The sequence below is a fragment of the Callithrix jacchus genome, chromosome 11, assembly GCF_049354715.1.
Source record: "Callithrix jacchus isolate 240 chromosome 11, calJac240_pri, whole genome shotgun sequence".
Taxonomy (NCBI): domain Eukaryota; kingdom Metazoa; phylum Chordata; class Mammalia; order Primates; family Cebidae; genus Callithrix; species Callithrix jacchus.
Window position 1 is genome coordinate 51,294,881 of NC_133512.1, and position 27,719 is coordinate 51,322,599.

Sequence of the window (27,719 nt, forward strand, 5' to 3'; positions counted from 1 at the left end):
GCTTTTCTATGTGGTTGTGACAGTAAGACTTTGATGCAGGATTAAAATAGCAAGCAGTACAAAACATTGTACTTTGAATGGGATTGAATATTCCCACGTATAGCATTTCTGCCATAAGTACATTTAGACTCCAGGGAAGGTAAAGTTTATGTTGGCAGAGTTATGGAGAAGCATTTGTTGCTCATAAAGATACGAGATGATTGGGAGGCCAACTAGGGTGAATCACCTGAGCTCAGGAGTTTGAGACCAGCCTGGAAAACTTGGAAAAACCCGTATCCACTAAAACTACTAAAAAATTAGCTGGTCCGGGTGATGTGCAGCTGTAGTCTCAGCTACTCAGGAAGCTGAGGCAGGAGAATTGCTTGAACCCAAGAGGTGGTGGTTGCAGTGAGCCAAGAAAGCCTCCAGGAAAGAGGAGATGAAGTCTGAAGTCTGAAAAGAGCTTAAAGGAAAGGTGAAATAGGATAGAGTGGGGACAAGGTAGATGCGACATCCCAGGATGCTGGCAAGAGGGCAGGGCACAGCACACACATTGTTGGCTTGGCCATCTCAGGAACTAACATGCATTGCCACACAGTCTGCCCTGCCAATTCTTACACAGTATTTTGTGAAAGCTGAAACTGCTAAATTATATTTGGACAAGAAAAGATAATGAACAATTTTGGATTATTTGTTCATTTAAATTCACTTAAATTTGAGCTATTTCTCTTCCTCTAGAATTTTTTACCTTTATGAATATGAAAAATGTGTCCATTTTGCTAATTATCCCTGTTGAAATCTCCAGAGAATTTTATACTATGTTTATTCTTTATTTAAAATCTCTAGCTTTCATTCTATTATTTATTTCTCTTAGGGAGAAAGAGGCCAAGAAGGAAGACCAGGAGCTCCAGGACCCATTGGAGTTGGTGAGCCTGGACAGCCAGTAAGTAGCAAAAATTCTAGAAGGAATGAAAAGGACAAATATAGTTTTTACTTGTTCTTTCTGGTTAGAATAAATGGTCAAATTAACCGACCTTGTATTTTTTTTTTTTTTTTGAGATGGAGTCTCACTCTGTCACCCAGACTGGAGTGTAATGATGTGATCTCAGCTCACTGCAACCACCACCTCTCAGGTTCAAGTGATTCTCCTGCCTCAGTCTCCCTAGTAGCTGAGACTACAGGTGCACATCACCAGGAACAACTAATATTTTTGTATTTTTAGTAGATATGGGGTTTTGCCATGTTAGCCAGGCTGGTCTGGAACTCCTGACTTTAGGTATTCACCCGCCTCGGCCTTCCAACCACCTTTTGTCTTTATGAGCAACAAATGAAAATAAATATGTGAGGACCAGATCCAAGTGCTGTTTTTCACAACACATGAAATAGAACAACATATATATATGATGTTGACAAATAACTCTCTTTTATGTAACCTCTTACAATATTAATCAACTTGAACAAGAAGAAAAGAGTTCTCATGTGTCAAAATTTTCTAGGAATAAGATCTGGACTCAAGCCTAATGTTTATACTTTATAATGGATTTCTTTGTAACCACAAGAAAATCTCTGAGAGTAAGGACTTGGCTCATTATCTAACCCATGAGTATGCTCTAAAGCTAGGATTGATAATGGTAGACAGGTAATACCAGTGTTACTCACAATGTCTCTTTCATGTAGCTTCAAAGTTGCTGTTATTGGAGAAGAAAAAAATTTCTATTAAAAGACATTTGGAGAAGAAGTGAATAAAATACGATTATTCTGGTATAAGAAGTGTGTTAACTTTTCAAGTAATCATTCTCTTAGGGAAAAATAGTAGCTGACTCACTGAGGTACAAATGAAAACAACTGATTGTGGATAGCTGGTCTTTCAAGTTGTGTTTGCACTGCATAGTTCCTCACATCTTTATGTTTACAGAAATATGCACTTCCATACTGCACTCTCTGAGTGACATGGCAATATATTGTTTAGGTTTAGGCTTTTCACTAATATCTGAATATACTAATTCAAAAAAGAGAGCATCATATGGAAGACAAATACACTGGACTAATCATCTAGAGATCAGTGATCTAGTCTCAGTTTCAACTAACTAGAGAGTATCATTAAAGGTAAACCACTAACTTATTTTGTTCTCTATTTTGGTTTTGTGTGTCTGTTTAACAAACTGCCTCAAGCCCTAGTGCCTTAAAACAATAATTTGTTATTTCTTATGGTTTTGTGAGTTGTAGTGAGAGTTACATATAACTTGAAATCAGATGGAGTGCTGAAACAGCTGGAATGTTAAAAATGGACTACATGGCTGGCAGTTTATGCAAGTTGTTGTCTAGGAACTAAGCTGGGATTGTTGCCCAGAGACCTCAGTTCTCCTTCACAGGGGTAGGTACAGGTTGTTGCTTGGGCTTCCTCACCAAATGGCAGCTTGAAATCAAGCATGAGTGTTCCAGTAAGCAGAAACCACTCATCATGTCAGGCTTAGCCTCAGAAATTATACAGCATCATTTCGTGATATCTAAAATATGTATAGGACCAGCTCAGATTTGAGTGGAATAGAAAAAGATTTCACCCCTTATGAAGAATATCAAATAACTTGTGGATGTATTTAATTTAGCAAAGTCTCCAGCTTTAACTTCTATGAAAGTAAAAGATTGAGTTCTCCATAGGTCTACGGTTTTCAGAGCTGGAAACATTCTGAAAATTTCAAAGAAATAAGTCACAATTAAAAAAATTTAAGTACAGATTGATGAGTGTTTTGTCCAAACAACTTTGTGCTTTGCTATTATTTATACCGTCCAAACTCAGCACTAAACTTAAAAATGAGTTTCATTTATTCATTGTAGTTCTTAAAATGTTTTTATTTTTAAATAATAAAATATTTTAAGCATACTGGAAAATATAAAGAATGATTGGGTAAACCTCCACCAGGTAGACAATTATACTTAGTACATTTACTATTCTTGCTTTAATTTTCTTTGAAAAACGTAAAGCATTATGGATACAGTAAATTCTCCCTACTTTTTTCAGAAAAATAGAAGAGGAAGAAACACTTACCAACTTATGTTATGAGGCCAGTTTTCCCTAAAACCAGAACAAAATACTAAATGTACATAAGAAGAATGCTACAGACCAATATCCCTTATGAATATCAACATCAAAATTCTTAACAAAATAGTAACTAAGAGAATTCAGCAATATGTAAAAAGAATTGTACCGCATTAACAAGTGGGGTTTATTCTATGGATGCAAGCCTGGCTTAATAATTGAAAATTAATCAATGGAATACACCATATTAATAGGCTAAGGAAGAAAAATCACATGATCACATCAAAATACAGAGAAAAGCATTTGACAAAACTCAAAACCCTAATAAACCCTGATAAATTCCTGATGAAAACTCTCAGAAAACTAGTAGAGGAGGAACTTCCTTAATTTCTGTGAAAAATCTAGAGCTAACATTATGTGTAATAGTGAAAGAGTGAATACATCCCTCTAAGATCAGGAGCAAGACAAAGACGTCTGCTGTCACCAGTCTTATTCAATATAGTGTTGGATGTTCTAGCCAGCACAATACGACAAGAAAAAGAAGTATGAGGCATTGGTATAAAAACAATAAATAAAACTATCCTTATTTGCAGATGATATGACGGCCTCCATAGAAAATCCCAATAAATTGACAAGAAAACCTCCTAGAATTAACAAGTGAGTTCAGCAAAGTCACAGGATACAATATCAACATACAAAATCAATTTAATTTTTGTGAACTAGTAATGAACACATAAAAACTAAAATTAAAAGCACAATACCCTTTTTAATTGCTAAAAAAGAAAAATATTTTGGTAGGAATCTAATAAGACATGTATGACTTGTGTAAAACTATAAAATACTGATAAAAAAATCAAAGAATACTTAATAAATTTAGGGACATATTTATAGATTAGAAGAGTCAACATCATAAAGATGTAAATTCTTCCCAAATTGATATAAAAGTTTAGCACAAATATTTTTAAAATCTCGGGAAGATTTTGTTTAGACATGGACAGGGCTATTTTAAAATTAGTATGGACAGGCAAAGAGCTGGAATAGCTTTAAAAAAACTTGAAAAAGAATACACGTGGAGAAATTATACTAACTTAACTGGTCTTAAGATTTATTATATAGTTACAGTAGTAATGACTGTCCAATATTGGCAGATTATAGAAATATGATCAGTGAAACAGAATAGAGACCCCAGATACAGACCTACACAAATGTAGTCAAAATATTGCAAAAACAATCCAATAGAGGAAACATAGTCTTTTCAACAAATGGTGCTGGAACAATTACCTATCTGTGCAAATACAAAAACGAACCTCAATTTAAGTCTTGCTCCTTATACAAAAAGTAACCCAAAATGGATTATAGATTTAAATATAAAATGTACAAACTATAAAACTTTTAGAATAAAACATATGAGAAAATCTTTGGACTCGTGGACTTGATCAAGATTTCTTACACATGTCACCAAAAACATGATTCCCCCTAAAAATTAATTAATTGGACTTAGTGAGAGTGGTAAATGTTTGCTCTGTGAAAGACTCTGTTAAGGTTCTAAAGAGACAAGCTGCTGATTGGGAGAAAATATTCATAAACTACACATTTACAAAGGATTTGTATTGGAAATACATTTAAAAAAAAACTCTCAAAACTCAATAATAAATTGAAAATCTAATTAGAAACTGGGCAAAATTTCCAATACATAGCATATCTCAAGCATATATACACATATATATACAACTTGGTACATATATATCTATATATGTGTACATATACTTGTATATATTTTTGCATATTTTATTTCTTTAAACTTTTAACATGTGTTCTTTCTATTAATTTTTATTTTAGGTTCAGGGGTACATGTGCAGGTTTGTTACATGGGTAAATTGTATGTCACAGGGGTTTGGTGTAGAGATTATTTTATCATCCAAATAATAAGCATAGTACCTCATAGGCAATTTATCCATCCTCACCCTTTTCTCACCCTCCACCTCAAGTAGAGCCCTAGTGTCTCTTATTCCCTCCTTTGTGTCCTTATGTTCTCAGCATTTAGTTCCCACTTATAGGTGAGAACATGCAGTATTTGGTTTTCTATTTCTGCATTAATTTGCCAAGGATAATGGCTTCCAGCTCCATCCACGTTGCTACAAAGGACACAATCTCATTCTTTCTTATGGCTGTGTAATATTTCATGGTGTATATGTACCATATTTTCTTTATCCAGTCTACTGTTGATGGGCATTTAGGTTGATTCCTAACGTGTTTTCTTAACTAACAAGTTTGAAATGTCATTAATATTGCCATCCACTCCTGAAAAATATACCTACCATAGGAGTCTTTTACTTCAATCATTTCTTTCACCTTTAGAATATTATTCTCTATTGACTTAGTTCTACCTTATTTTCATCCTACCAAAATTATTTATTATTACTTTTGTACTTTTCTTAGTATTTGTTTAGTTTTACCCATATATTTACCCATTTCTTAGCTTGACATAGCTTCCTAAATTTCTCTTTTCTTCTTGACTGATTTCTTTATTTTTTTAAGAAGTAGTTCTTTTAGAAGATGTTTTCAGTAAAAATATGTTAGTGCTAAACTCTTTCGGCCTTTGGTTGAAGTGCCATTATTTGGTTTGCTTTGTAAGAATAGTTTATCTGGTGTACTCTGGATTGTGTACACCAGCTCCATTGTCTGCTGACAATCATGCTTTCTGGTTGCCATGTATTCCGTCTGTTTATAATTTCTTGCAGTAATTCATTTTTTGCCTTAGGCTGCTTTTGCAAAAGTGTGAATATATTTTTCACTTACATTTATTCAGATTTACTGTTTCATCAATCTGAGGACTTTATAGTTTAAGAAAGTTCTTAGCTATTATTTCTTCAAATGTTTTCTTTCCCCGCTCTATTTATCAAGAAATCCTACTAGACATTTTGTTGCAATTTGGACAATTTTCTCAAATCAAACTTATAAGTCACAAATTTATCTTCATCAGATTATAAAAGGTTTTTAACTCATTCATTGTATTTTTAAGTTAATAAGTATTTTTTAAATTCTTGAAGTTATTTTTTAAAAACTGCCATTTTTAACTATATTTATTATCTTTTTACTATACTTTTCTTGTATTTTCCATTATTTCCTTAAGACCGTTAAGCATTTAAAGTATTTCCTTTTTCTCTCCATTATTTTATTCTATTGTTTGACATTCTTGAGGAAGTTTACATTGTGTTAGCTCACTTTTATTCATTGTGAACTTTTTTTTTTTTTGAGACGTAGTTTCGCTCTTGTTACCCAGGCTGGAGTACAATGGCGCAATCTCGGCTCACCACAACCTCCACCTCCTAGGTTCAGGCAATTCTCCTGCCTCAGCCTCCTGAGTAGCTGGGATTACAGGCACGTGCCACGATGCCCAGCTAATTTTTTGTATTTTTAGTAGAGACGGGGTTTCACCATGTTGGCCAGGATGGTCTGGATCTCTTGACCTCGTGATCCACCTGCCTCGGCCTCCGAAAGTGCTGGGATTACAGGCTTGAGCCACCAAACCTGGCCATTGTGAACTTTTTTTTATGTTTTGTACTTTGACATCTGAATTATTTTCAGCTGGGCTTTAATTGTGAATCCTAAGTGTTCTGCATGGAGAGTGTTTGAGAGGAGTTTGTATTTGTTTCTCTTATGTACTCCAGGGGTTTCCTTGATGCTAATGTCTTGATTAAGGTGTTCATGAACCACTTAGATGATATCAATTGAAATCATAAACTCATACATAGCATAGGCAGTGTTAGAAATTTTTAGTCATTACAAGCCCAAGCCAAGCAGACAAAATTCTTGTCATTTCTATCATTGTGTCGATGAGATGGCTTTTTTCTACTTTGTCTTTCATTGAATATATACAGATGCTCCTTCACTTACCATGGGGTTGCATCCTACTATACCTATCATAAATAAAAAATACTGTAAGTTGAAAATGAATTTAGTGTTAATAATACAGAAGATGGTCCCCAACTTATAATGGTTTGATTTATACATATTTTTTAACTTTATGAGGATGCAAACACAATGTATTCAGTAGAAACCATAAGCCCATTATAAGTCATACGGAGCTCCTTGACTACTTACCATGCAGGTTACATGCTGACAAATCCATTGTAAAGTCAAAAAGTCATAAGTCAAATCATCCCATCTCTCTCTCTCTCTCTCTCTTTTTTTTTTTTTTTGAGATGGAGTCTTGCTCTGGTGCCCAAGCTGGATGGAGTACGGTGGCATAATCTTGGCTCATTACAACCTCTGCCTCCTGGGTTCAAGCAGTTCTCCTGCTTCAGCCTCATGAGTAGCTGGGACTACAGGTGCATGCCACCACACCTGGCTAATTTTTTGTATTTCTAGTAGAGATGGAGTTTCACTGTGTTAGCCTGCATGGTCTTTATCTCCTGACCTTGTGATCCTCCTGCCTAAGACTCCCAAAGTGCTGGGATTACAGGCATGAGTCACCACACCTGGCCCTATCTCATCTTAAATTGGGGACCGTCTCTGTAAGTTTGTGGAAATCTCAATTTTTCAGTTATAATTGTGTTTTCATTTTCCACTGGGTGAGCCAAAGTCTTTGCTACTGTTCCTCCTTCTAAATTTCGTAGTCTTCTTCCCACCACACAAACACACTTTTCTATTCAAAATAGTTGTAGCACCAGCTTAGATACTTACCTGCAGTGCTTACCTTATGTGCTTGAGCTTTCGAGTTTTGACTCTCATTTTGAAGCCTGTAATTTCTCTTATCTTCTTTGGATTCTTCCATGCCTTTAAAATTCATTTTAAAGGAAAATTTATATTACCTAACTGTTTGTAGTTGAGTGTTTTTAACAATATTGCCAGAACATGAAATGCTTGCTTGCTTTCCAAGCCACAATTACACAGAGTTACATTTAATTGGAAACAAAAATCATAACAAAGGTGGGAAAGATCCTAAATAATGTATCAAAACGTTGCACCAAAATGTCATTATAAGAAAATCAACAATGTGACTTTTTGAATTATTTATAAGTAACATAAATACTTACCTTAGGAATGACAAAAGTTCTACTGAAAATCCTTTACTTTTGTTTCTTTGCCTGAATTATTTCAAGTGTTTCATATTTAGTATTACTCTCTTTTCATTACCACACTAATATAAATCTGCTGATAGATTGAATTAATATTCTAGCTCCAAGGCCTACTTTTGAACTGTCATCTGTCATCTTTATGTGATTACCACTAGTTTTGTGCTGGTCTGGTAGATGTAACTGATTCATAAAAATTAAATTGGTTAAGACCATCAGGGTGATCTTTTTTTTTTAAATACAAGGTTATTCAGAGCACTGTAAAAAAACAAACCCTGGAAGAGAACTATAATTACTTGGAGGTTAAAAAAATAAAGTAGATGGCACTGTTTGAAGATAATGGACAGTTACTATTATTATTAGCATATTTATCTCTAATGCTTACAGTATATATTGAAAGCATTTTAATTGATTATTAACACGAGATTATTATTGAAAGTAATAAGATGAGCATAATGTATAATCATGTTTTATCTCTTTGTTAATGTCTCAGATTAAGCATTTCACTCATCAGGCTGTGTTAACTAATAATTAGATGCCTTCATTATTTATTTTTTATTAGAGGTGTTCATTAGAAGCCAAGTAAGTATGTCATAGTTGTAATTGGTTCTCATGGCCTTAGAAAGGACACTGAGTTTTTTTTTTTTAATAGAAGGATTTCTGTCTTTTAAAAATAATCCTTGGTACTATCTTAATAAATTAAAGTGTAGCTCATTTAACCCAAGTACCTTCTATTTCTCTTCTCTGGTTAATGATCATTTTTCATTCTGAGTGTTTAACTGGAAGACGAGAATATACTGATGGTGTGGAATATTACTCTGAGGGTTTATAGTAATTACACTTCGGATCACTGTTTTTTAAATTCCCCTAAATGATTGTTCATGATCGTTAACTCTCTGTTCTTAGTGTAATGGTTACTGCCGAGTTTAAAATGAGGAAACTGAGGCCAGTGTAAGATCAATCAGATGCCAATTTATTTATCTCCCAGGCGAGGTTCTGTGGTCCTAAGGAAAGGGGGCCAGAGAAGTCGCGCTTGACTTCTCAGAGCAGGGGGTTTTATGGGGTTAGAGGGGGGCTGGCCTAGGATGCATGGGGTGGGCTGCCATTGGGTAAGGCTTGGCAGGATTTCTTCAATTTTCGCAGGTTCAGATGTATAGTTTAGTGCTGAGAGTGCACAGTTTAGTGCTGAGGTTCAAATGCATAGCTGGTGCTGGGAGTGCATAGTCTAGCGCTGAATATAGACCTGGGGACAGAATGCAGAAGTGGGCGAGGGGAGCCTGCATGGAGGAGCCAGATGCTGAGTAATGTGTTCTGCCTGATAAACTGTTATCAGGCATAGAGAGGGGTGGGTGTTGTTCATCCGGCTCTTAGCAAGGCTATCAGCCTTACACTTAGCAGCTTTGAATACCTGGCTTCTTAAAGCTTCCAATATTTTCACTTCCACCTTAGCTAATGTACTTTAGAAATGCAGAGAATGAGGGAAGATTTAGTGTTAATTCTGTGCAGCATGCTCTTTACACATTGTTTAATTTAAATCATTCATGCTGAGACTGCCTTCATTTGTACAAAATTCCATGAAAGGACCCTCTTAGCAATTACAGAACTGAAGTAAAATAATTTGGATAATAATAGCAGATATTTATTGAGTACTTAATCTGTAAAAGCTTTAAATCGCTCTGGCTTAATCCTTACATGAACACTTGTGGTTGAGGTAGATACTATTATTATGACCATTTTAAGGAGGATGCTTCACTCTAAAGAGATTGAATTACTTGTTTAAGGTGAAACTGCTAATATGTAGCAGAGCTGGGACTGAACCTCAGTCCAAATGACACCACAATCTGGTTTTAACTATCATGCAATACTGTCAGCTCCACAAGACAAGGAGCAGTTTTGTCTGCTGTTCCTAGAACATAGCACAGAGCCTTTCTCCTACTAGGAGTTTGGTATATCTTTGCTGGATGAATGAAAAAAGTTGAGTGAACTGGAAAAATATTCTCTTACATTTAATGTAAATTGTGTGTTTTTTTTTCAATTTGTCATATTATTAGGGAAAAAGAATAATTTGTCAGTGTTTTCTTTTTTAAAGTATGTGATGTTGGCTTGGCAATTTTGGTTTAGTTTGCAATCTATTAATAATTTTCATGCTCCTATTTATTTTTCTATTAGCTAGTTGCTCTGCCAGTAGAGTAAACTGTCATGGATATTAGTGCTTTCATTAAGATCTTGGAAGTGTTAAAAGCTAGGTTTCTGATAACTGTTGCAATTTAAATTGAATTTGATGTTAGCTTTTTCTTTTAATTGAAGTCTTTACTAAATCAGCATGCATAAATACTAAAGAAGATTGTCTTGTAAAATATAAAACATTAGGGAAAGACAAAAACACTGAAAAACAGATCTTTTTCTTATGAATAGAAAACTATGATCAGTCACTGATGAGTATAATGCTGCATCCTTGTTCTGCTACCGGGCTTGAGCAGAAAGCATGCCTTAAATCACCCTGGATTACTGTATCTCAAGCTCAAAGATCATTCAGTTTCTGTAGTGTGCTGGTTTAGGAACTTGTGGAAAACTTGGCAGACTTTGTTTCTTCATAGTTTATTTATCTGGCAAGGGAAGCCTAATTATCTGTTTAGATTCATCAGAGAAAAGTATTCAGTTTTTTCTTCTAAGATTCTTGTTTTAAGTTCCTTTACCATTTTTTTTGCCTTCTGGCCAAGAAGAAAAGGAGAGAAAAATTATCACCTTTAAAAATTCCTAATTTAAATGAAAATCTCACTATTACTCTTTTTTTTATTAGTACATTTTCTGCAAGTCCATTTCAACACTTGAGACTGTGTTTTTCTTAACTCATGTGAGAAGTCATCTTTCCTAGTGGCTTTCTGAGCAATAGTTACATGAACTTCTTAATTTGAATCATTGCAACTGAAAATCATGTTTCCCCTTAATGATCCTATCAAGATTTCAATTTGCACATAAAACTGCCTGTGGGTTCAACCAGTTCCTAAAATAATTCAAATTTTAATCCAAATTTATCAGTACAGAAATTAAAACACATGTAAACAGTACTTAATGCCTTAAAACAGCTGTGTGATGATTTCTTCACGGCTCTCTCCTGATAATTAATTTACCAAATCACTGTGCATCTTTCTCTGGGCCACAGATAATTCTAGATTTTTAGCCTTTCCTCAGATAATTTATTTCTTAATTCTCATTTCAAAGCACCATTCAATTTCCATTTTCTTCTACTTTGAGAACACTGGGATAGAACATTTTACGCCAATCAAATGGAACCAGTATTTAATACAATGGGAATATTATTCTTCATAGCCCTACAATTCTATTGAACAGTATGGAATTTATTAGAAGGATTCTCACTAAAAACTTAAATAGAGCTACAGTCATTAATTATTCCTTGGTATTCATGGGGGATTTGTTTGAGGACATCTGTGGATATCAAAATCTACAGATACTCAAGCCCCTTGTATAAAATGGCCTGGTATTTGCATGTAACCTATGCACATCTGAGATATACTTTAAATCATCTCTAGATTATTTATAATACCTAATACAATGTAAATGCTGTGTAAATAGTTATTATACTGTAGTATTTAGGAACTGATAAAGGAAAAAAGTCTGTACATGTTTAGTATAGATCCAGGTATTTTTTTTTTTTTTTGGCATGTGAACTGAAATATAACCATTCTCTCTCTTTTGTTTCCTTCCTTTCATTATTCCTCTTTCCATTTTCTCTCTCCTCCTGCTCCTAATTTTCTCCTATCCTAACCAGGGTCCCCGTGGTCCAGAGGGAGTACCAGGAGAGAGGGGCTTACCCGGAGAAGGATTTCCAGGACCAAAGGTAACAATACCTTCTGTACCAGGAAAAGGTGCTTTGTCTTGCATGCTCATTAATTACAAATTTTAAAAATGTATCCTAGCTAATTTTTAGAACTTAAGTATTTTTCATCTTCATCTTCATCCTATTAAATGAAGGAATATGTAAATTTCTCTGTAATGTGAAAGTACAGTAAAATTTGCAACTACAAATAAGTAATTGGCAGACTTCTACTTCATGTAATTACTACATATGAAATTAGAAAAGTCTCTTAAAGTAGTTTGTAGTCATTAAAGCCACAGTGATAAATAACATTCTTATGCCCAGAAGTTAAATCATTGAGTGTAGCTATGGCAATGCTTTGCTCACAGCTTTGTTTGTAAAACACAGATAAGAAACCAATCTGTAACAGTACTGTCCTCAATATGATAAGAAAGAAAATTTTACCACAGGAACAAAATGTTACAAAAGACCTTGTTTTACCTGGCAATTGAGAATTTCCTATCATTTCCCATATATAATTCTTGGAGCTCAAGTTGTTCTGTATCAAGGGTTGGCAAACTTTTTCTGTAAAGGGGCAGTTAGCAAATATTTTAGGCTTTGTGAGCCATATGGTATCTGCTGTAACTAGTTAACTCTGCTGTTGTAGCTTGAAAGCAGCCATAAACAATGTATAAATGAATGAATGTGGCTGTTCCAATAAAACTGTATTTATGAAAAAAAAAAAGGCAGTGGGCTGAATCTGGCTTATAGGCTGTAGTTTGCTGTCCGCTGATATAGGCAGTTTGTCTATAATCTTTGGCACATTTGCTGAAAGCCATGTTAAAAACAGTTTTCCAGAATACTTTGAGCAGCATCAACAATATTTCAGAGTATAAGATACATTTGGAGTCCTTCTTCCTTTATTTTCAAAGCCTTTCCCCAAAACACACACATACATATACACACATACTGCCCAGAGAAGTACATGCTGCTTTCTAAGTGTCTCAGAACCTCCACATCAGTCATTCCATCAAATTACTAAGATCTGATCTTCTCAGAATGGCCTCATCCTCTAAAAGTGCATTTCATTCTTCCACCATGATCAATATTCAATTACCTATGAGAAGACTAAATCTTAACTAGAGGGAAAACAATTACATAAAAACAAATAATCCATCCTTAATTGTGAGTGACTACTGGGTTAAATTTTAAAAGAGACCCTTTTTAACAAACTCATTTTAATTTATTGTGATAATGGAAATATGTTGGATAAAGGGATATTAATAACACCATTGACTAATCACAGTATCACTATCAGAAGACAGGTCAGCAACTTGGCACGATATCACAGAAAGTTTTATAATACACAATTTCTTGAAATTTTTTTGGCACTTAGTAAATTTCTATTTCTATTGATTTGTAGCCCAAATAATCTGAAAAATTCGAATAGAATTATTTCTCTTTAAAATCTGTTTTTTAAAGAGAAATAAATAAATGAGAAGTGAATATATGAAACATTAAAAATAATTTCAGGGTATGTCCTAGTGACAGGTTCAACATACTTTTATATTATATAAAATATGATAAATTGATACTCTTATATGTTATAGCCTATGGGGATTGACCTCTATCTCATCAAAAAAGAACACATCATGTTCTGTGCTGTTTTATGATCAACTATATACAGTTATACTTTGTGGAGATAATCAGAAGAATCCATTAGTCAGAATATTTCATTTCCCAACCAGTCAGACCAATGGGTGTTCTCTATATGTGCTATTTGGGGCTAATTTGTAAATGTTCTTTGACTTTATTCTTGGTTCTAATAAATGTATTAAATGAATGCTACTTCTGATTGATTATATGGTTTATTTTACATAAAAGCACATGAAAGTTTTTGACTTTCTATACATTATATTAAGGGCGGAGCTATTCACTTAGGCCATGTAACTATATAAGCATATCCAAGAAGATTTTCCATGAATTCTTTTAAACATAAATTTTCAAGGAATGTTTATAAACGCGGACAAAAAGTTTAATTCTAGCAAGTATTAGTTTACATATTAGTCTGATAAAGAAATTTTCCTTGTGTGATAGACCCAGTTTCAGCAATATTAAGGAAAAGGAGGCTTGATCTAGCTAGTTATACTATTAATTGATTAGGTGCTCCATTTCCAGAATATTTTTGTTTAAATTGAGAACTGAGCTCTTTTCTAACTTCGGGGATGCTACATATGTGTTTTGTTTGGATAGAGTCCTTCTTGTTTAAGTGTTATGACTAATGCATTTTTTCAAGTTGTAAATCTCAGAGTCAATTAGAATTACCCATTTGTAGTAAACAGTGACTTTGGATGCTCGATTTAAAAAATAATTTTGAAGCACAATTCATAGTGTTTGTAATGTAAACTCTTTTAAAATCCTGATTTTGGTTGGTGCACTGATATACCTCCCTTGTACTTTCAGGGTGAAAAAGGTTCTGAAGGACCAACTGGCCCACAGGGACTACAAGGCCTGTCAATCAAAGGGGACAAGGTACTGTATAATAGAGTGTACACTAAAAACAATGCCAGTAAAATTATCATTGTTCTTTATGTATATACATTTCTGAACTGTATACATGACAATTATGCCACACAGGTATCTGGTTAATTATAAATCTAGTATATTCTTTTTTAAAATTAATTATTTTAATTTAATTATTTGGGGAATAGGTGGTGTTAGGTTACATGAGTAAGTTCTTTTGTGGTGGTTTGTGAGATTTTGGTGCACCCATCACCTGAGCAGTATACACTGAACCCAATTTGTGGTCTTTTATCATTTCACCCTCTTCCCACCCTTTTGCCTTGAGACCCCAAAGTTCATTGTGTCTTTTTTATGCCTTTGCATCCTCATAGTTTAGCTCCCACATATAAATGAAAACATATGATGTTTGTTTTTCTATTTCTGAGTTACTTTACTCAGAATAATAGTCTCCAGTCTCATTTGGGTTGCTGCAGATGCTATTAATTCATTTCTTTTTATGGCTGAATAGTATTCCATTGTGTGTGTATATATATATATATATATATCTACTTCTTATCTACTCATTGACTGATGGGCATTCAGGTTGGTTCCATGATTTTGCAATTGCAAATTGTGCTGCTTTAAACATGTGTGTGCAATATCTTTTTTGTATGATGACCTTTTTCTCTGGGTAGATCCTAGTAGTGGGATTGCTGGATCAAATGGTAGTTCTACTTTTAGTTCTTTAAGGAATCTCCACACAGTTTTCCTTAATGGTTGTATTAGTTTACATTCCCACTGGCAGTGTAGAAGTGTTCCCTGTTCACTGCATCCATGCCAATATCTATTGTTTTTTGATTTTTTGATTATGGCCATTCTTGCAGGAGTAGGATGGTATCACATTGTGGTTTTGATTTGCATTTCCCTGATCATTAGTGATGTTGAGCATTTCTTCATATGTTTCTTGGCCATTTGTATATCTTCTTTTGAGAATTGTCTATTCATGTCCTTAGCCCACTTTTGATGTGATTTTTTTTTCTTGATAATTTGTTTGAGTTCACTGTAGATTCTGGATATTAGTCCTTTGTCAGATGTATAGATTGTGAAGATTTTCTCCCACTCTGTGGGTTGTCTGTTTACTCTGCTAACTGTTCCTTTTGTCATGCAAAAGCTTTTTAGTTTAATTAAGTCCCAGCTATTTATCGTTGTTTTTATTGTATTTGATTTTGGGTTCTTCATGATGAAATCCTTGCCTAGGCCAGTGTCTAGAAGGGGTTTTCCAATGTTATCTTCTAGAATTTCTACAGTTTCAGGTTTTAGATTTGAGTCTTTGATCCATCTTGAGTTGATTTTTGTGTAAGGTGAGAGATTAGGATCCAGTTTTATTCTCCTACATGGGCTTACCAATTATTCTAGCACCATTTGTTAAATAGGGTGTCCTTTCCCCACTTTATGTTTTTGTTTCCTTTGTTGAAGATCAGTTGGTTTTAAGTATCATGGTTTATTTCTGGGTTCTCTATTCTGTTCCATTGGTCTATGTGCTTATTTTTATACCAGTACCATGCCGTTTTGGTAACTATGGCCTTATAGTATAGTTAGAAATCAGGTAATTGATGCCTCCAGATTTGTTCTTTTTATTTAGTCTTGCTTTGGCTATGTGGGTTCTTTTTTGGTTCCATGTGCATTTTCGAATTATTATTATTTTTTAATTCTGTGAAGAATGACAGTGGTATTTTGATGGAAATTGAGTTTAATTTATAGATTGCTTTTGGCAATATGGTCATTTTTACAATATTGATTCTACCCATCCATGAGCATGGCATGTGTTTCCATTTCTTCCTGTCATCTATGATGTTTTTCAGCAGTGTTTTGTAGTTTTCTTTGTAGAGGTCTTTCACCTCCTTGGTTAGGTATATTCCTAAGTATTTTATTTTTATTTTTGCAGCTGTTGTAAAAAGGGTTGAGTTCTTGATTTGATTCTCAGCTTGTTTGCTGTTGGTATATAGAAGTGATCCACCCACCTCGGCCTCCCAAAGTGCTGGGATTACAGGTGTGAGCCATCGTGCCTGGCTCATTTTTGATTCTGTTTATGTGGTGTATCACATTTATTGACTTGTGTATGTTAAACCCATTCTTGCACCCTGCTATGAAACCCAGTTGATCATGGTGGATTATCTTTTCCATATGTTGTTGGATTTGGTTAGCTAATATTTTGTTAAGGATTTTAACATCTATGTTCATTACAGATATTGGTCTGTAGTTTCCTCTTTTGGTTATGTTCTTTCTTGGTTTTGGTATTAGGGTGATACTGGTTTCATAGAATGATTCAGGGAAGGTGCTCTCTTTCTCTATCTTGTGGAATAGTGTCAATAGGATTGGTACCAATTCTTTGAATGTCTGGTAGAATTCTGCTGTGAGGGAGGCCGAGGTGGGTGGATCATGAGGTCGACAGGTCGAGACCATCCTGGTCAACATGGTGAAACCCCATCTCTACTAAAAATACAAAAAATTAGCTGGGCACGGTGGCGTGTCCCTGTAATCCCAGCTACTCAGGAGGCTGAGGCAGGAGAATTCCCTGAACCCAGGAGGCAGATGTTGCAGTGAGTTGAGATCGCGCCATTGCACTCCAGCCTGGGTAACAAGAGCAAAACTCCGTCTCAAAAAAAAAAAAAAAAGGAATTCTGCTGTGAATCCATCTGGTCCTGGACATTTTTTTATTGGTAATTTTTAAATCGCCATTTCAATCTCACTGCTTGTTATTAGTCTGTTCAGAGTATCTAATTCTTCCTGATTTAAGCTAGGAAGGTTGTATCTTTTCAGGAATTCATCCATCTCCTCTAGGTTTTCTAGTTTATGTGCATAAAGGTGTTCATAGTAACCTTGAATGATCTTTTGGATTTCTGGTGCCAGTTGTAATGTCTCCCAATTCGTTTCTAATTGAGCTTATTTGGATTTTCTCCCTTCTTTTCTTGGTTAATCTTGCTAATGGTCTATCAATTTTATTTATCTTTTCAAAGAGCCAGTTTTTGTTTCATTTATCTTTTGCATTTTTTTTTGTTTCAATTTCATTCAGTTCTGCTCTGATCTTGGATATTTCCTTTCTGCTGAATTTTGGGTTGGTTTGTTCTTACTTCTCTATTTCCTTGAGGTGTGACCTTAGTTTGTCTGTTTGTACTCTTTCAGACTTTTTGATATAGGCTTGTTAGGGCTATAAACTTTCCTCTTAGCACTGCCTTTGCAGTATCCCAGAGGTTTTGACAGGTTGTGTGAATACTGTCATTCAGTTTGAAGAATTTTTAAATTTCCATCTTGATTTCATTTTTGACCCATTGATTTTTTCAGGAGCAGCTTACTTAATTTCCATGTATTTGCATGGGTTTGAAGGCTTTTTGGAGTTGATTTCCAGTTTTATTCCACTGTGGCCTGGAAGGGCTTGGTATAATTTCACTTTTCTTGGATTTATTGAGGTTTGTTTTATTGCCTATCAAATGATCTATTTTGGAGAAAGTACCATGCACTGTTGAGTAGAATGTATATTCTGTGGTTGTTGGATAGAATGTTCTGTAAATATCTGTTAAGTCCATTTGTTCCAGGGTATAGTTTGAATCCATTGCTTCTTTGTTGACCTTCTGTCTTGATCTGTCTAGTACTGTCAGTGAAGTATTGAAGTCCCCCACTATTATTGTGTTGCTGTCTATCTCATTTCTTAAGTATATGAATATTGTTTTATAAATTAGTGAGCGCCAGTGTTAGGTGCATATCTGTTTTAGGACTGTGATATTTTCCTGTTGGACAGGGCCTTTTATCATTATACAATGGCCTTCTTTGTCTTCTTAAACTGCCGTTGCTTTAAAGTTTGTTTTGTCTGATATAAGAATAGCTACTCCTGCTCTCTTTTGGTGTCCATTTGCATGAAATGTCATTTTCCATCCCTTTACCTTAAATTTATGTGAGTCCTTATGTGTTAAATTTATGTGAGTCCTTATGTCTTGAAAGCAGGAGATGGTTGGTGAATTCTTATCCATTCTGCAATTCTGTATTTTTTAAGTGGAGCATTTAGGCCATTTATATGTAATGTTAGTATTGAGATGTGAGGTACCATACTATTCATTGTGCTATTTCTTGCCTGTATACCTTGGGTTTTTTTTTTTCTTAAAATGTATTTTTATTTTACAGGTCCTGTGAAATTTATGCTTTAAAGAAGTTCTGTTTTGATGTGTTTCCAGGATTTATTTAAAGATTTAGAGCTCCTTTTGGCAGTTTTTGTAGTGCTGGCTTGGTAGTGGCAAATTCTTTCAGCACTTGTTTGTCTGAAAAAGACTGTATCTTTCCTTCATTTATGAAGCTTAGTTTCTCTGGGTACGAAATTCTTGGCTGATAATTGTTTTGTTTGAGGAGGCTGATAATAGGACCCCAATCCCTTTTAGCCTGTAGGGTTTCTGCTGAGAAATCTGCTGTTAATCTGATAAGTTTTCCTTTAGAGGTTACCTGGTGTTTTTGCTTCAGAGCTCTTAAGATTCTTTCCTTCATCTTAACTTTAGATAACTTGATGACAATGTGCTTAGGCGATGATCTTTTTGCGATGAATTTCCCAGGTGTTCTTTGAGCTTCTTCTATTTTGGTGTCTAGTTCTTTAGCAAGGCTGGGGAAGTTTTTCTTTTCTTCTTCTTCCTTTTTTTTTTTTTTTGTTTGTAGAAAGTGATTTAATTAAAGAGAGAGCAAAACAGGAGAAGGAGAGAGAAAGAAACAGCTAAGTCTCACACTAAGCGAGAGAATCTAGAAAGATGGAATCCAGGAGAGGAAAGCAGCTTCCACACTGAATGGAAGGGAATAGAGAGAGATGGAGTTTAGGAGGAGAAGACAGGCTTCCACGAGAGAGTGTGGAAGGGGACTCCAGAGGAGAAATCTAGGAGAGAGAAAAATAGCTTCCATGAAGGGAGTGTTCGTGGAAGGGGACCCAAACATGGAGTCCAGAAGTTTTTCTTAATTATTCCTCCAAATATATTTTTCAAACTTTTAGATTTTTCTTCTTCCTCAGGAACACCAATTATTCTTAGGTTTGGTTGTTTAACATAACCCCAGACTTGTTGGAGGCTTTGTTCATATGTTCTTATTTATTTATTTTTTTTGTCTTTCTGGCCTAGAGTTAGAGCCTGAACAACACCATTTTATGCAAGACAAAGCTGTTTTTCAGAAATAAACTGCTGGCCTTGGCTTCTGTAAATAAAACTGCCTGAATTGCTGGCCTTTGCTTACCTGTAATGACCAGAATAAGCAGCCCAAGCTAATTCCATCCTGGCCCCTGCGACTTGTAATACGTAACTAAGATCTGTGGATTCCACCACTGCCCGGATGATGTATAAACTAACACTTATCTTGACTTCTGTAAACCACTTAGGTAACAATCAAAGTGACGACAAGTCCCCTAGCCCTTGGAATGTCCGGAGACCCGCACACTCCTCTGCCCGGGAAGTGATTTACGGAATCCCCTGGCCCTCAGAATGTCTGAATCCCTTCACCCCCACCCCCGCCCCACACCCTTACCCTGGAGGTGGTTTATGGGCATAAAAGGGTCTTGCCACCCGCCTTTTGGGGCCACGGGTTGGAGAGACATGAGTCCTCCGTGGTCGCCGGCAATAAAGGCCCTGCTATTTGGCATACTTTTGCCTTGGTGCTAATTTTGTACTCACTCCAAATACTTCACTTGGATTGGGTTAACTCGAAAACCTTGTCTTTGAGCTTCTATAAGTACATCCCTTGTTTCCTGAAGTTTTGATTTTTTTTTATGCTATATATTTCATTGAATATTTCTCTCTTCACTTCTTATATCTTTTTTTTTTTTTAATTTCCTTACATTGGGCTTCATCTTTCTCTGGTGCCTTCCCGATTAGCTTACTAACTAACTTTCTGAATTCTTTTTCAGGTAGATGAAGGATTTCTTCTTAATTTTGATCTATTGCTAGTGAGCTAGTGTGATTTTTTGGAGGATGTTAAATAACCTTTTTTTTGTCATATTACCAGAGTTGTTTTCTGGTTTCTTCTCATTTGCATAGGCTTTGTCAGAGGGAAGTTATAGGGCTCAAGGCTGTCATTAAATTCCTTTTGTCCCACTGGGATTTCCTTAATGTAGTACTCTCGCTCTTTTTCTAGGTATGTGGTTTCCTAAGAGCTAAGCTGGAGTGATTGTTATTTCGCTTCAGGATCTGGCCACCCAGCAGGTCTACCAGGCTCCAGGCTGGTACTGGGGGCTGTCTGCACGGAGTCCTGTGATGTGAACTGTCTGTGGGTCCCTCAGCCATGGACACTAGCGCCTGCTCCAGTGGAGGTGGCGGGGGGTGAAATGGACTCTGTGAGGGTCCTTAGCTTTGGTTGGTTTCTACAGTATTTTTGTGCTGGTTGGCCTCCTGCTGGGAGGTGGTGCTTTCAAGAGAGCATCAGCTGTGGTAGTATGGAAAGGAACAAGCAATCAGAGGGGCCCTAGAACTCCCAAGAGTATATGCCCTTTGTCTTCAGTTACCAGGGTGGGTAGGGAAGGACCATTATGTGGGGGCAAGGCTAGGTGTGTCTGAGCTTAGACTCTGCTTGGGTGGGTCTTGCTGCAGCTGTTGTTGGTGGTGAGGGTGAGGTTCCCAGGTCAATGGAATTGTGTACCTGGGAGGATTATGCCTGCCTCTGCTGTGCCACACAGGTTGTCAGGGAAATGGGAGAAAGCTGGCAGTCACAGGCTTCACCCAGCTCCCATGCAAACCAAAGGGCCGGTCTCACTCCCACCATGCCCCCCCCAACAACACTGAGTCTGTTTCCAGGCAGTGGTTGAGCAGGGCTGAGAACTTGCCCCAGGCTGCCTGCCTCCCAGATGGGAAAGTCAGTAGAGCATTCCTTCTTCCCTTGCCTGTGGAGTCTGCACACTGGATTCACACCCTGTCGTGAGTTCTGGCCAGGAGACTTCTCAATCAGTTGAAATTATTATAAAGTTCAGCTGGAGGTTTCCTTAACCCTATGGCCTTTTCCCAGTGCCTCTGGCAGCTGTCCTCAAGAACTCCAGTGATGTGAAGCAGATATGGCCTGCTAGGGGACCCACTGAGCCCACAGGGATTTTCCTGTTGCTTATTCTACACCTGTATTTTGCTTGGCTCTCTAAACTGACTCTGCTCCAGGTAAGGTCAGAATCTTCCGTAATCTAGAACTTCAGGTTCCCCAGTGGGGGTATATGTTCAGGGTGGACAATCTCCCTTTTCCATTTCCACAGCTTGCATGCTCACAATATTTGGGGTATCTGCTGGGTCCTGCAGGAGGAATCTTTCCTTCAGCACATCTCTGGGTTTTTTTTTTTTTTTTTTTTGCTTTCCTAATGTATTCCTGTAGTCGTTCTGGAGCAAATGTTCACAATGTGAGCCTTCATATGCTATTCTTTCCTCTCAAGTGGAAGCTGCAATATAGTCTTACCTCCTGTCCACCATGATCTCCAAATCTAGTATATTCAAGATGTGTTATTATGTAGGATGACTTATGATCTGAGAAATTTGATTCATTTATTATAATGTCTCACTTACTTAGGTTCTGACATCCAGTGACTTTTACCATCAGCAAAGTAGCTTTGAATCCAGACATTATCAAAAGACATTTCTTCTTAGTAAAGAAAATAGTTGTTAAAAACATCAACTTGACCTTGTTATAAAAGTGTATGTCCATCCTTAGGCTCCCACTCTAAAATATTGTCTTAAAATGGTGTTCAAATAAGGAAACTCATTTAAGAAAACTAGTGTTGATGCCCTCTAGCAAGGACCAATAGGAATCCATCCAGAGTTTTAACAAAGGCTTGTTGACTCTGCAGGGAGGGAGGCCACACACGATGAACCTACAGTGACTCAGGAAGAGGATGAAAGATATTTCATATTTCATGTGTTTGTGTTATGTGATTTTGGGAATAATTTTAAAAATCAGGGATGGGCTCTGGATTGAATGCTATTGATAATTGAGGATAATTTTAGTATTAAATATTTAATGAATTTTATTTAGAAGTTGGAAAAAATGGAGTTAGACTGAGCCATAATTGGTAGAAGTAGCAGTCAATAATTTTAGCCAGTACTGGAGGATGTTTGATAATTTGGGGGTTTTGTACAGTGTTTGCTGTTTTTGTCTGTGCTCTGATAAGGCCTCTCAAATGTATATAAATGGTACAAAACAGAGTTATACCTATCGCACTGGTATTTAACTGTCAATAACATTGAACAAAAAAGGGACCTTCTCTTATGTGTTTAACAAATATTTGCAAACTAGTGGCTATGAGTTGGGTTCTGGAGTCAGAGTAGACTTGACTGTCACATCTGCCATCTAACAGTTGTGTGACCTGTGGTGAGTTACTTACACTCATCTGAAAAATGGGGATGCCCACTTCACAGGGGTTGTTGTGAGGATAAATGAGATAAAGGATGAGAAGCATTTAGCACAATATCTGATGTATGGCCAGGCGCAGTGGCTCACGCCTATAATCCCAGCACTTTGGGAGGCCGAGGCGGGTAGATCACGAGGTCAAGAGATCGAGACCATCCTGGTCAACAACGTGAAACCCCGTCTCTACTAAAAATACAAAAATTAGCTGGGCATGGTGGTGCGCGCCTGTAGTCCCAGCTACTCATGAGGCTGAGGGAGGAGAATTGCTTGAACCCAGAAGGCGGAGGTTGCGGTGAGCCGAGTTCGCGCCATTGCACTCCAGTCTGGGTAATAAGAGCAAAACTCCGTCTGAAAAAATATATATATATATCCGATGTATAAGAAATCAAATTCTGAATCAAAATAATCCAGCTCTGAGCCAGAACTTGACTCCATTACATTTTCTTTCCATAATACTTATGTAGACCAAGGGTTAATAGAAAGTGAAACACTGAGGAGTGTATTCCAGGGGATCTCTTAGTGCAGGTTTTATATATTTATTATTTTATAAAGTTTGATCAATGATACATTTTTGTTCATAAAAACTTATTTATTTAGCTCAAACACTGGCTAACTGTGGAGCTGTCTGCCTGTTCTTATAAATAAAATGTTATTGGAGCACAGGTATACTTGTTCACTATATATTGTCTATGGCTACTTTTGTACTACCAAAGCAGCATTGATCAATTATGAAAGAGACCTTATTACGACCCTCAAGCCTGAAATATCTACTCTCCAACTGTTTAAGAAAAAGTTCTGTGGCCCTAATGTAATCTAAATACAACTGCCATTAAAATGAACATCTTAACCATGTTACTCAATCCAGTGGTCAATTCTCTTGTTGTCAACTTATTTGCCCTGTTGGTAGTATTTGACAGATGGATCCCTCACCTTCTTGAAATGCTCTCTTCACTTGGTCTCTCTGGCTGCTTCCTTCTCAGTCTCACTGCTGTGGCGTCTTCATCTCTCTGACCTCTAATGATTGGAGTGCTTAAAGGGGTCAGTCCCGGGACCTTCTCTTTTTTCTATTACTTGGCAGGTTGATTCAGTTATGGCCTTTAATATCATTTATATGTGAATGATTCCAAATTTATGTTCTCATCCCAGGCCTCTCCCACCTACTTGATGTCTCCACTTGGATGTTCATTTTAGGTATCTCAAACTAAACATGTCCAAAACTGAGCTCCTGATATCACCCTCCACCCCAAATGTTGTTTTTCTCTCAGGCTTCTTCTTCTTGGTCAATGACAACTCTATTCTGCCAGGAGCCTTGGAGACTTCCTGGAGTCCTCTCAATCCTCAGCAAATCCCATCACTCTACGTTTAGCATTATCCAGGTTTTGAGTGCTCCCTACCACCTCTGCTCTCAAGACTCTGGTTGTTGCCCCATCATCTCTCGTGTAGATCTTCCTTCAGTCTGTTCTCCATACAGCTTCCAGATGGGGCCTTAAAAACCGAGTTGGATCTTTTACTTCCCTCTCAAAGCCCTCTAGTGGCTTCCTATCTCACTCAGAAAATAGCCAAGTCGTTACAATGGCCTCGAAGGCTTCACTGATCCTTATACCTGACCCCACTGCCATAATTCTCCAACTTCATAGTCTACTGCTCTCCCTCATGGAGATAGTTCCACCGCACTGTCTCCTTGCTGTTTCTGGAACATGCTGGGCATCAGCCTTGCACTGACTGTTTCTCTGCCTGGAATGCTTTCCTTCTGGGTTTCTACCTGGCTCATTCCCTCTCATCAGTGACGTCGTCTCTGGACATCCTAACTACAAAATCATTGCTGCCTCCTCTCTTCCCTGATTAATTTTTCACTTTCACGCTTATTTAACATACTAATTATTTTATCTAATATTTAACATACTAATTATTTTATCTAACTGTCTTGTTTACTTTCTTGTTTCCCCTACTAAAATCTAAGCTCTATGGAGGACAGAGATTTTGAGCTGTTTTGGTCACTGTTGTTTTCCTAATGTTTGAAATACTTTCTGGCAATATAATGGGCACTCAACAAACATCTGTATAAATACACAGAAAGAATGAATGATGTTCTTCTTGCTGGTAACTTTAATTTTCTTTTCTCAATTTCATGGAAGAAGAAAATAGGGCTCTTTAATTTTGCTGCATTCATGTGAGATCATTTCTTAATTTTCAAAATGCATTTTAAATAAGATTGGGAGGGAAAGGATATTTAGAAAATTTAAAAATATTTTTCTTCAATTTATCACTCAAATTCTATTTTTCTTATATCCTATGAATTTTCTAAAATATTTTTGTTATAATCCTAGCAGGAAGTGTTTGTGTTGATAACTATTGAGGAATTTTTTTTGAGAAAAATGATTGATAAATATAAGCCTATACAAATGCTCATCAACTTAAACTGAATAGCAAAAATGTCATTATCTATTTTGGTGACTTTGAACTACATACTGTTTAAAAGGAATAAAATAAAGTTTTATAATTTTCCATGTTGAGCTTTTTTTTATGGTATAAACATAGCCTAATTCCAGGTTAGCAAAGTATGAAAAAATAAGATTCTGTTTTATTGTTATATTTCCTGGTTTATTTTCTATACAGGGGGATTTGGGACCTGTGGGACCCCAAGGACCAATGGGCATCCCTGGAATCGGGAGTCAAGGAGAACAGGTAATTAATGTATTTCTCCTTTCCCTTTAATGCGAAACATTCCAGCCCAATCTTGGTATTCACTGAAGGCCAGTCCTGCAAACATCTATGCATATATTTGACAGTTAATTGCAATGGAGTATAAGTCCAGAATTAAATATAGGGATGGATAAGACAGTTTAATGAGATTTTATTTTTTAGAACTTCTAAAGGCTTAAAAAATAAGTAATGTGTTTCTTGATGCTGTGACTTTTAACATTAAAACCTAATTAACAAGGTAAATGTTTGGGGGCAATATTTTTTTAGTTCTGCTTGGAAACAAGTTTATTTACCTGCTGGTTTCTGTACTTTTTTCTCCTTGAAGGTTTGTGAAAATTAAATCCCACTCTCTACCAATGGAGTAGAGTAGTATCCCCCTACCAACCACTCCAACTAGCCACATACCAATTTTTAAAAAAGCTATTATAGTTAAAATTTAGAGCAGGATCAGAGGTAACCACTTAGTTTAAGGGGCACCCTCTGGAATAGAAGCAAACCACAGAGAGAATCTATAAATGACACCTGACCCCTCTTTGTAAGAAGAAAAAAAAAGATCTGTAAGAATGTCTACATTCATGATGAGAACCACTTCCAAAATCTTCTGATAACTTTTGGAAAAATCTGGGTAATTGAGATAAATCTAAATAATGTGAACAGTACTCGCTACTGTTGTTTACCATGTATTTTTTTTTTGTTTACCATATACTTTGTTGTTTACCATATACTTATATAGTCTCATTTAATCAAAGTGACCAATAAATCCAGATTTATGCTAAATATCTTCTGGTTAGAAAGTGGCAGGTCAGGTTTGATTAAGATTTATGATTAAGGTTTGAATTATTCTATTGCCTAGAGAATGAATACTGCTTTCTTTAGGATAGTGGATGAAGGGAAGAATTTTTAAAATGAGATAATTCCAAGTGCCATTGTTGAGATTAACTTTGGGTTTATTTCTAATTGTCTGCTAATTTATTATTATTATTACTTTTTTTGTTAGTCCAATCATCAGCAAAGTTGGATATGACTCCTTTTTCCATTCCCTTGCCCTTGGCAGAGGTCCTAGTCTAACATATTAGGAAACTTAAGGTACAGAAGAAGCCAAGATAAATGTATAAATAAATATTTAGATAATAATTAAGAGCTGGGTAGTTGGGCTACTCAAGTGTCATGATTCGATCATACCACCAGACATTCTCAAGCCTTGTAGCTTACTGATTGCAAAAGTGGCTGGACAGTGCTGTCACATCTTGGGTCTTGTGGTGCTCCTGGTTCTGAGTGACCACTATAGGGCTAAGCATGAGGTTCAAAGACAAGTTTGTCCAGATGGCCTGTGAATTCTGGACCTCCCACCTACAGCTTCCTGTTGCCTTTAATGCTGCTGTTTCTTGGTGGAAGTTGTTGTTCTTCAGCTTGAAAAAAAAAAAAAAAAAAACTCTTGGACTGCTTTCATTTCTCACCCTCTTTTCTTCTTTTTGAAAAGAAAAAAAAAATTCAAGGTGGATGTGTCCTTATAGAGCTGATCTCTATTAGAAATGAGATTTCTATTTGTAAAATGATCTGAGCAATAAAATAATTTATTTACCTTTTAAGACAAATGATATAACTTCTTAAATTTAACCTCTGTTTATGTAGTTATTCAATGTTCTTTTCTTTAATTTTATGTGTTTATCCATTGAATTCTTGTTATATTAGATCTTCCTATTTCTCTTATAAAAATGAATTTTCTCACTCATGTATTTATGAGGGAACTTCTGTTTCCAGCTACATGTTTACAATATCTCTTAAATGCCCCACAGAGTTTTGTTAAATATTTGAAGGCTTGATCAACTCAGATCTTTTACAAAATACAGTGAAATATAAACAGCCACATATACATATATATGCATACATATATGTACATCCTTTTTATACTCATATATAAAAACCTCCTTTATAGGGTGAAGGAGGGAGTCAAGTGTTTGAACATTCTTCACTTTGGTATCTGCTGACTATTGCTTCTTAGAGGCTCGGTCAAACCTTCAATTTACTGTCCCAACACATATTCATTGAAACAACTGGGATATAGGTTTGCCTGTATGAACAGAGATATGAAATGGGTTAACTAGGTGTAATTTTATTTTCCTTACTTAAAACTCCAAGCTGGTCGAGTGGCTCTATTAATCAGTCTTGTTAGTCTGCCATACTGAGGGTGCTTTCCTTCTCTGCATGA

The 27,719-nt window shown here is 36.1% G+C and overlaps 1 protein-coding gene across 31 annotated transcripts in view; it reads left to right on the forward strand.

The window, feature by feature from the left end:
* COL28A1 (collagen type XXVIII alpha 1 chain) overlaps positions 1-27,719 on the forward strand; it is a 196,372-nt gene that overhangs the window by 76,796 nt on the left and 91,857 nt on the right. For all 31 annotated transcript variants that reach the window (XM_017975339.4, XM_078342703.1, XM_078342705.1 and 28 more), the window contains 4 exons: positions 854-922; positions 11,885-11,953; positions 14,375-14,443; positions 25,424-25,492. In XM_017975339.4, the coding sequence (XP_017830828.2) occupies positions 854-922; positions 11,885-11,953; positions 14,375-14,443; positions 25,424-25,492 (276 nt within the window). The remainder of the gene's footprint in view (positions 1-853; positions 923-11,884; positions 11,954-14,374; positions 14,444-25,423; positions 25,493-27,719) is intronic.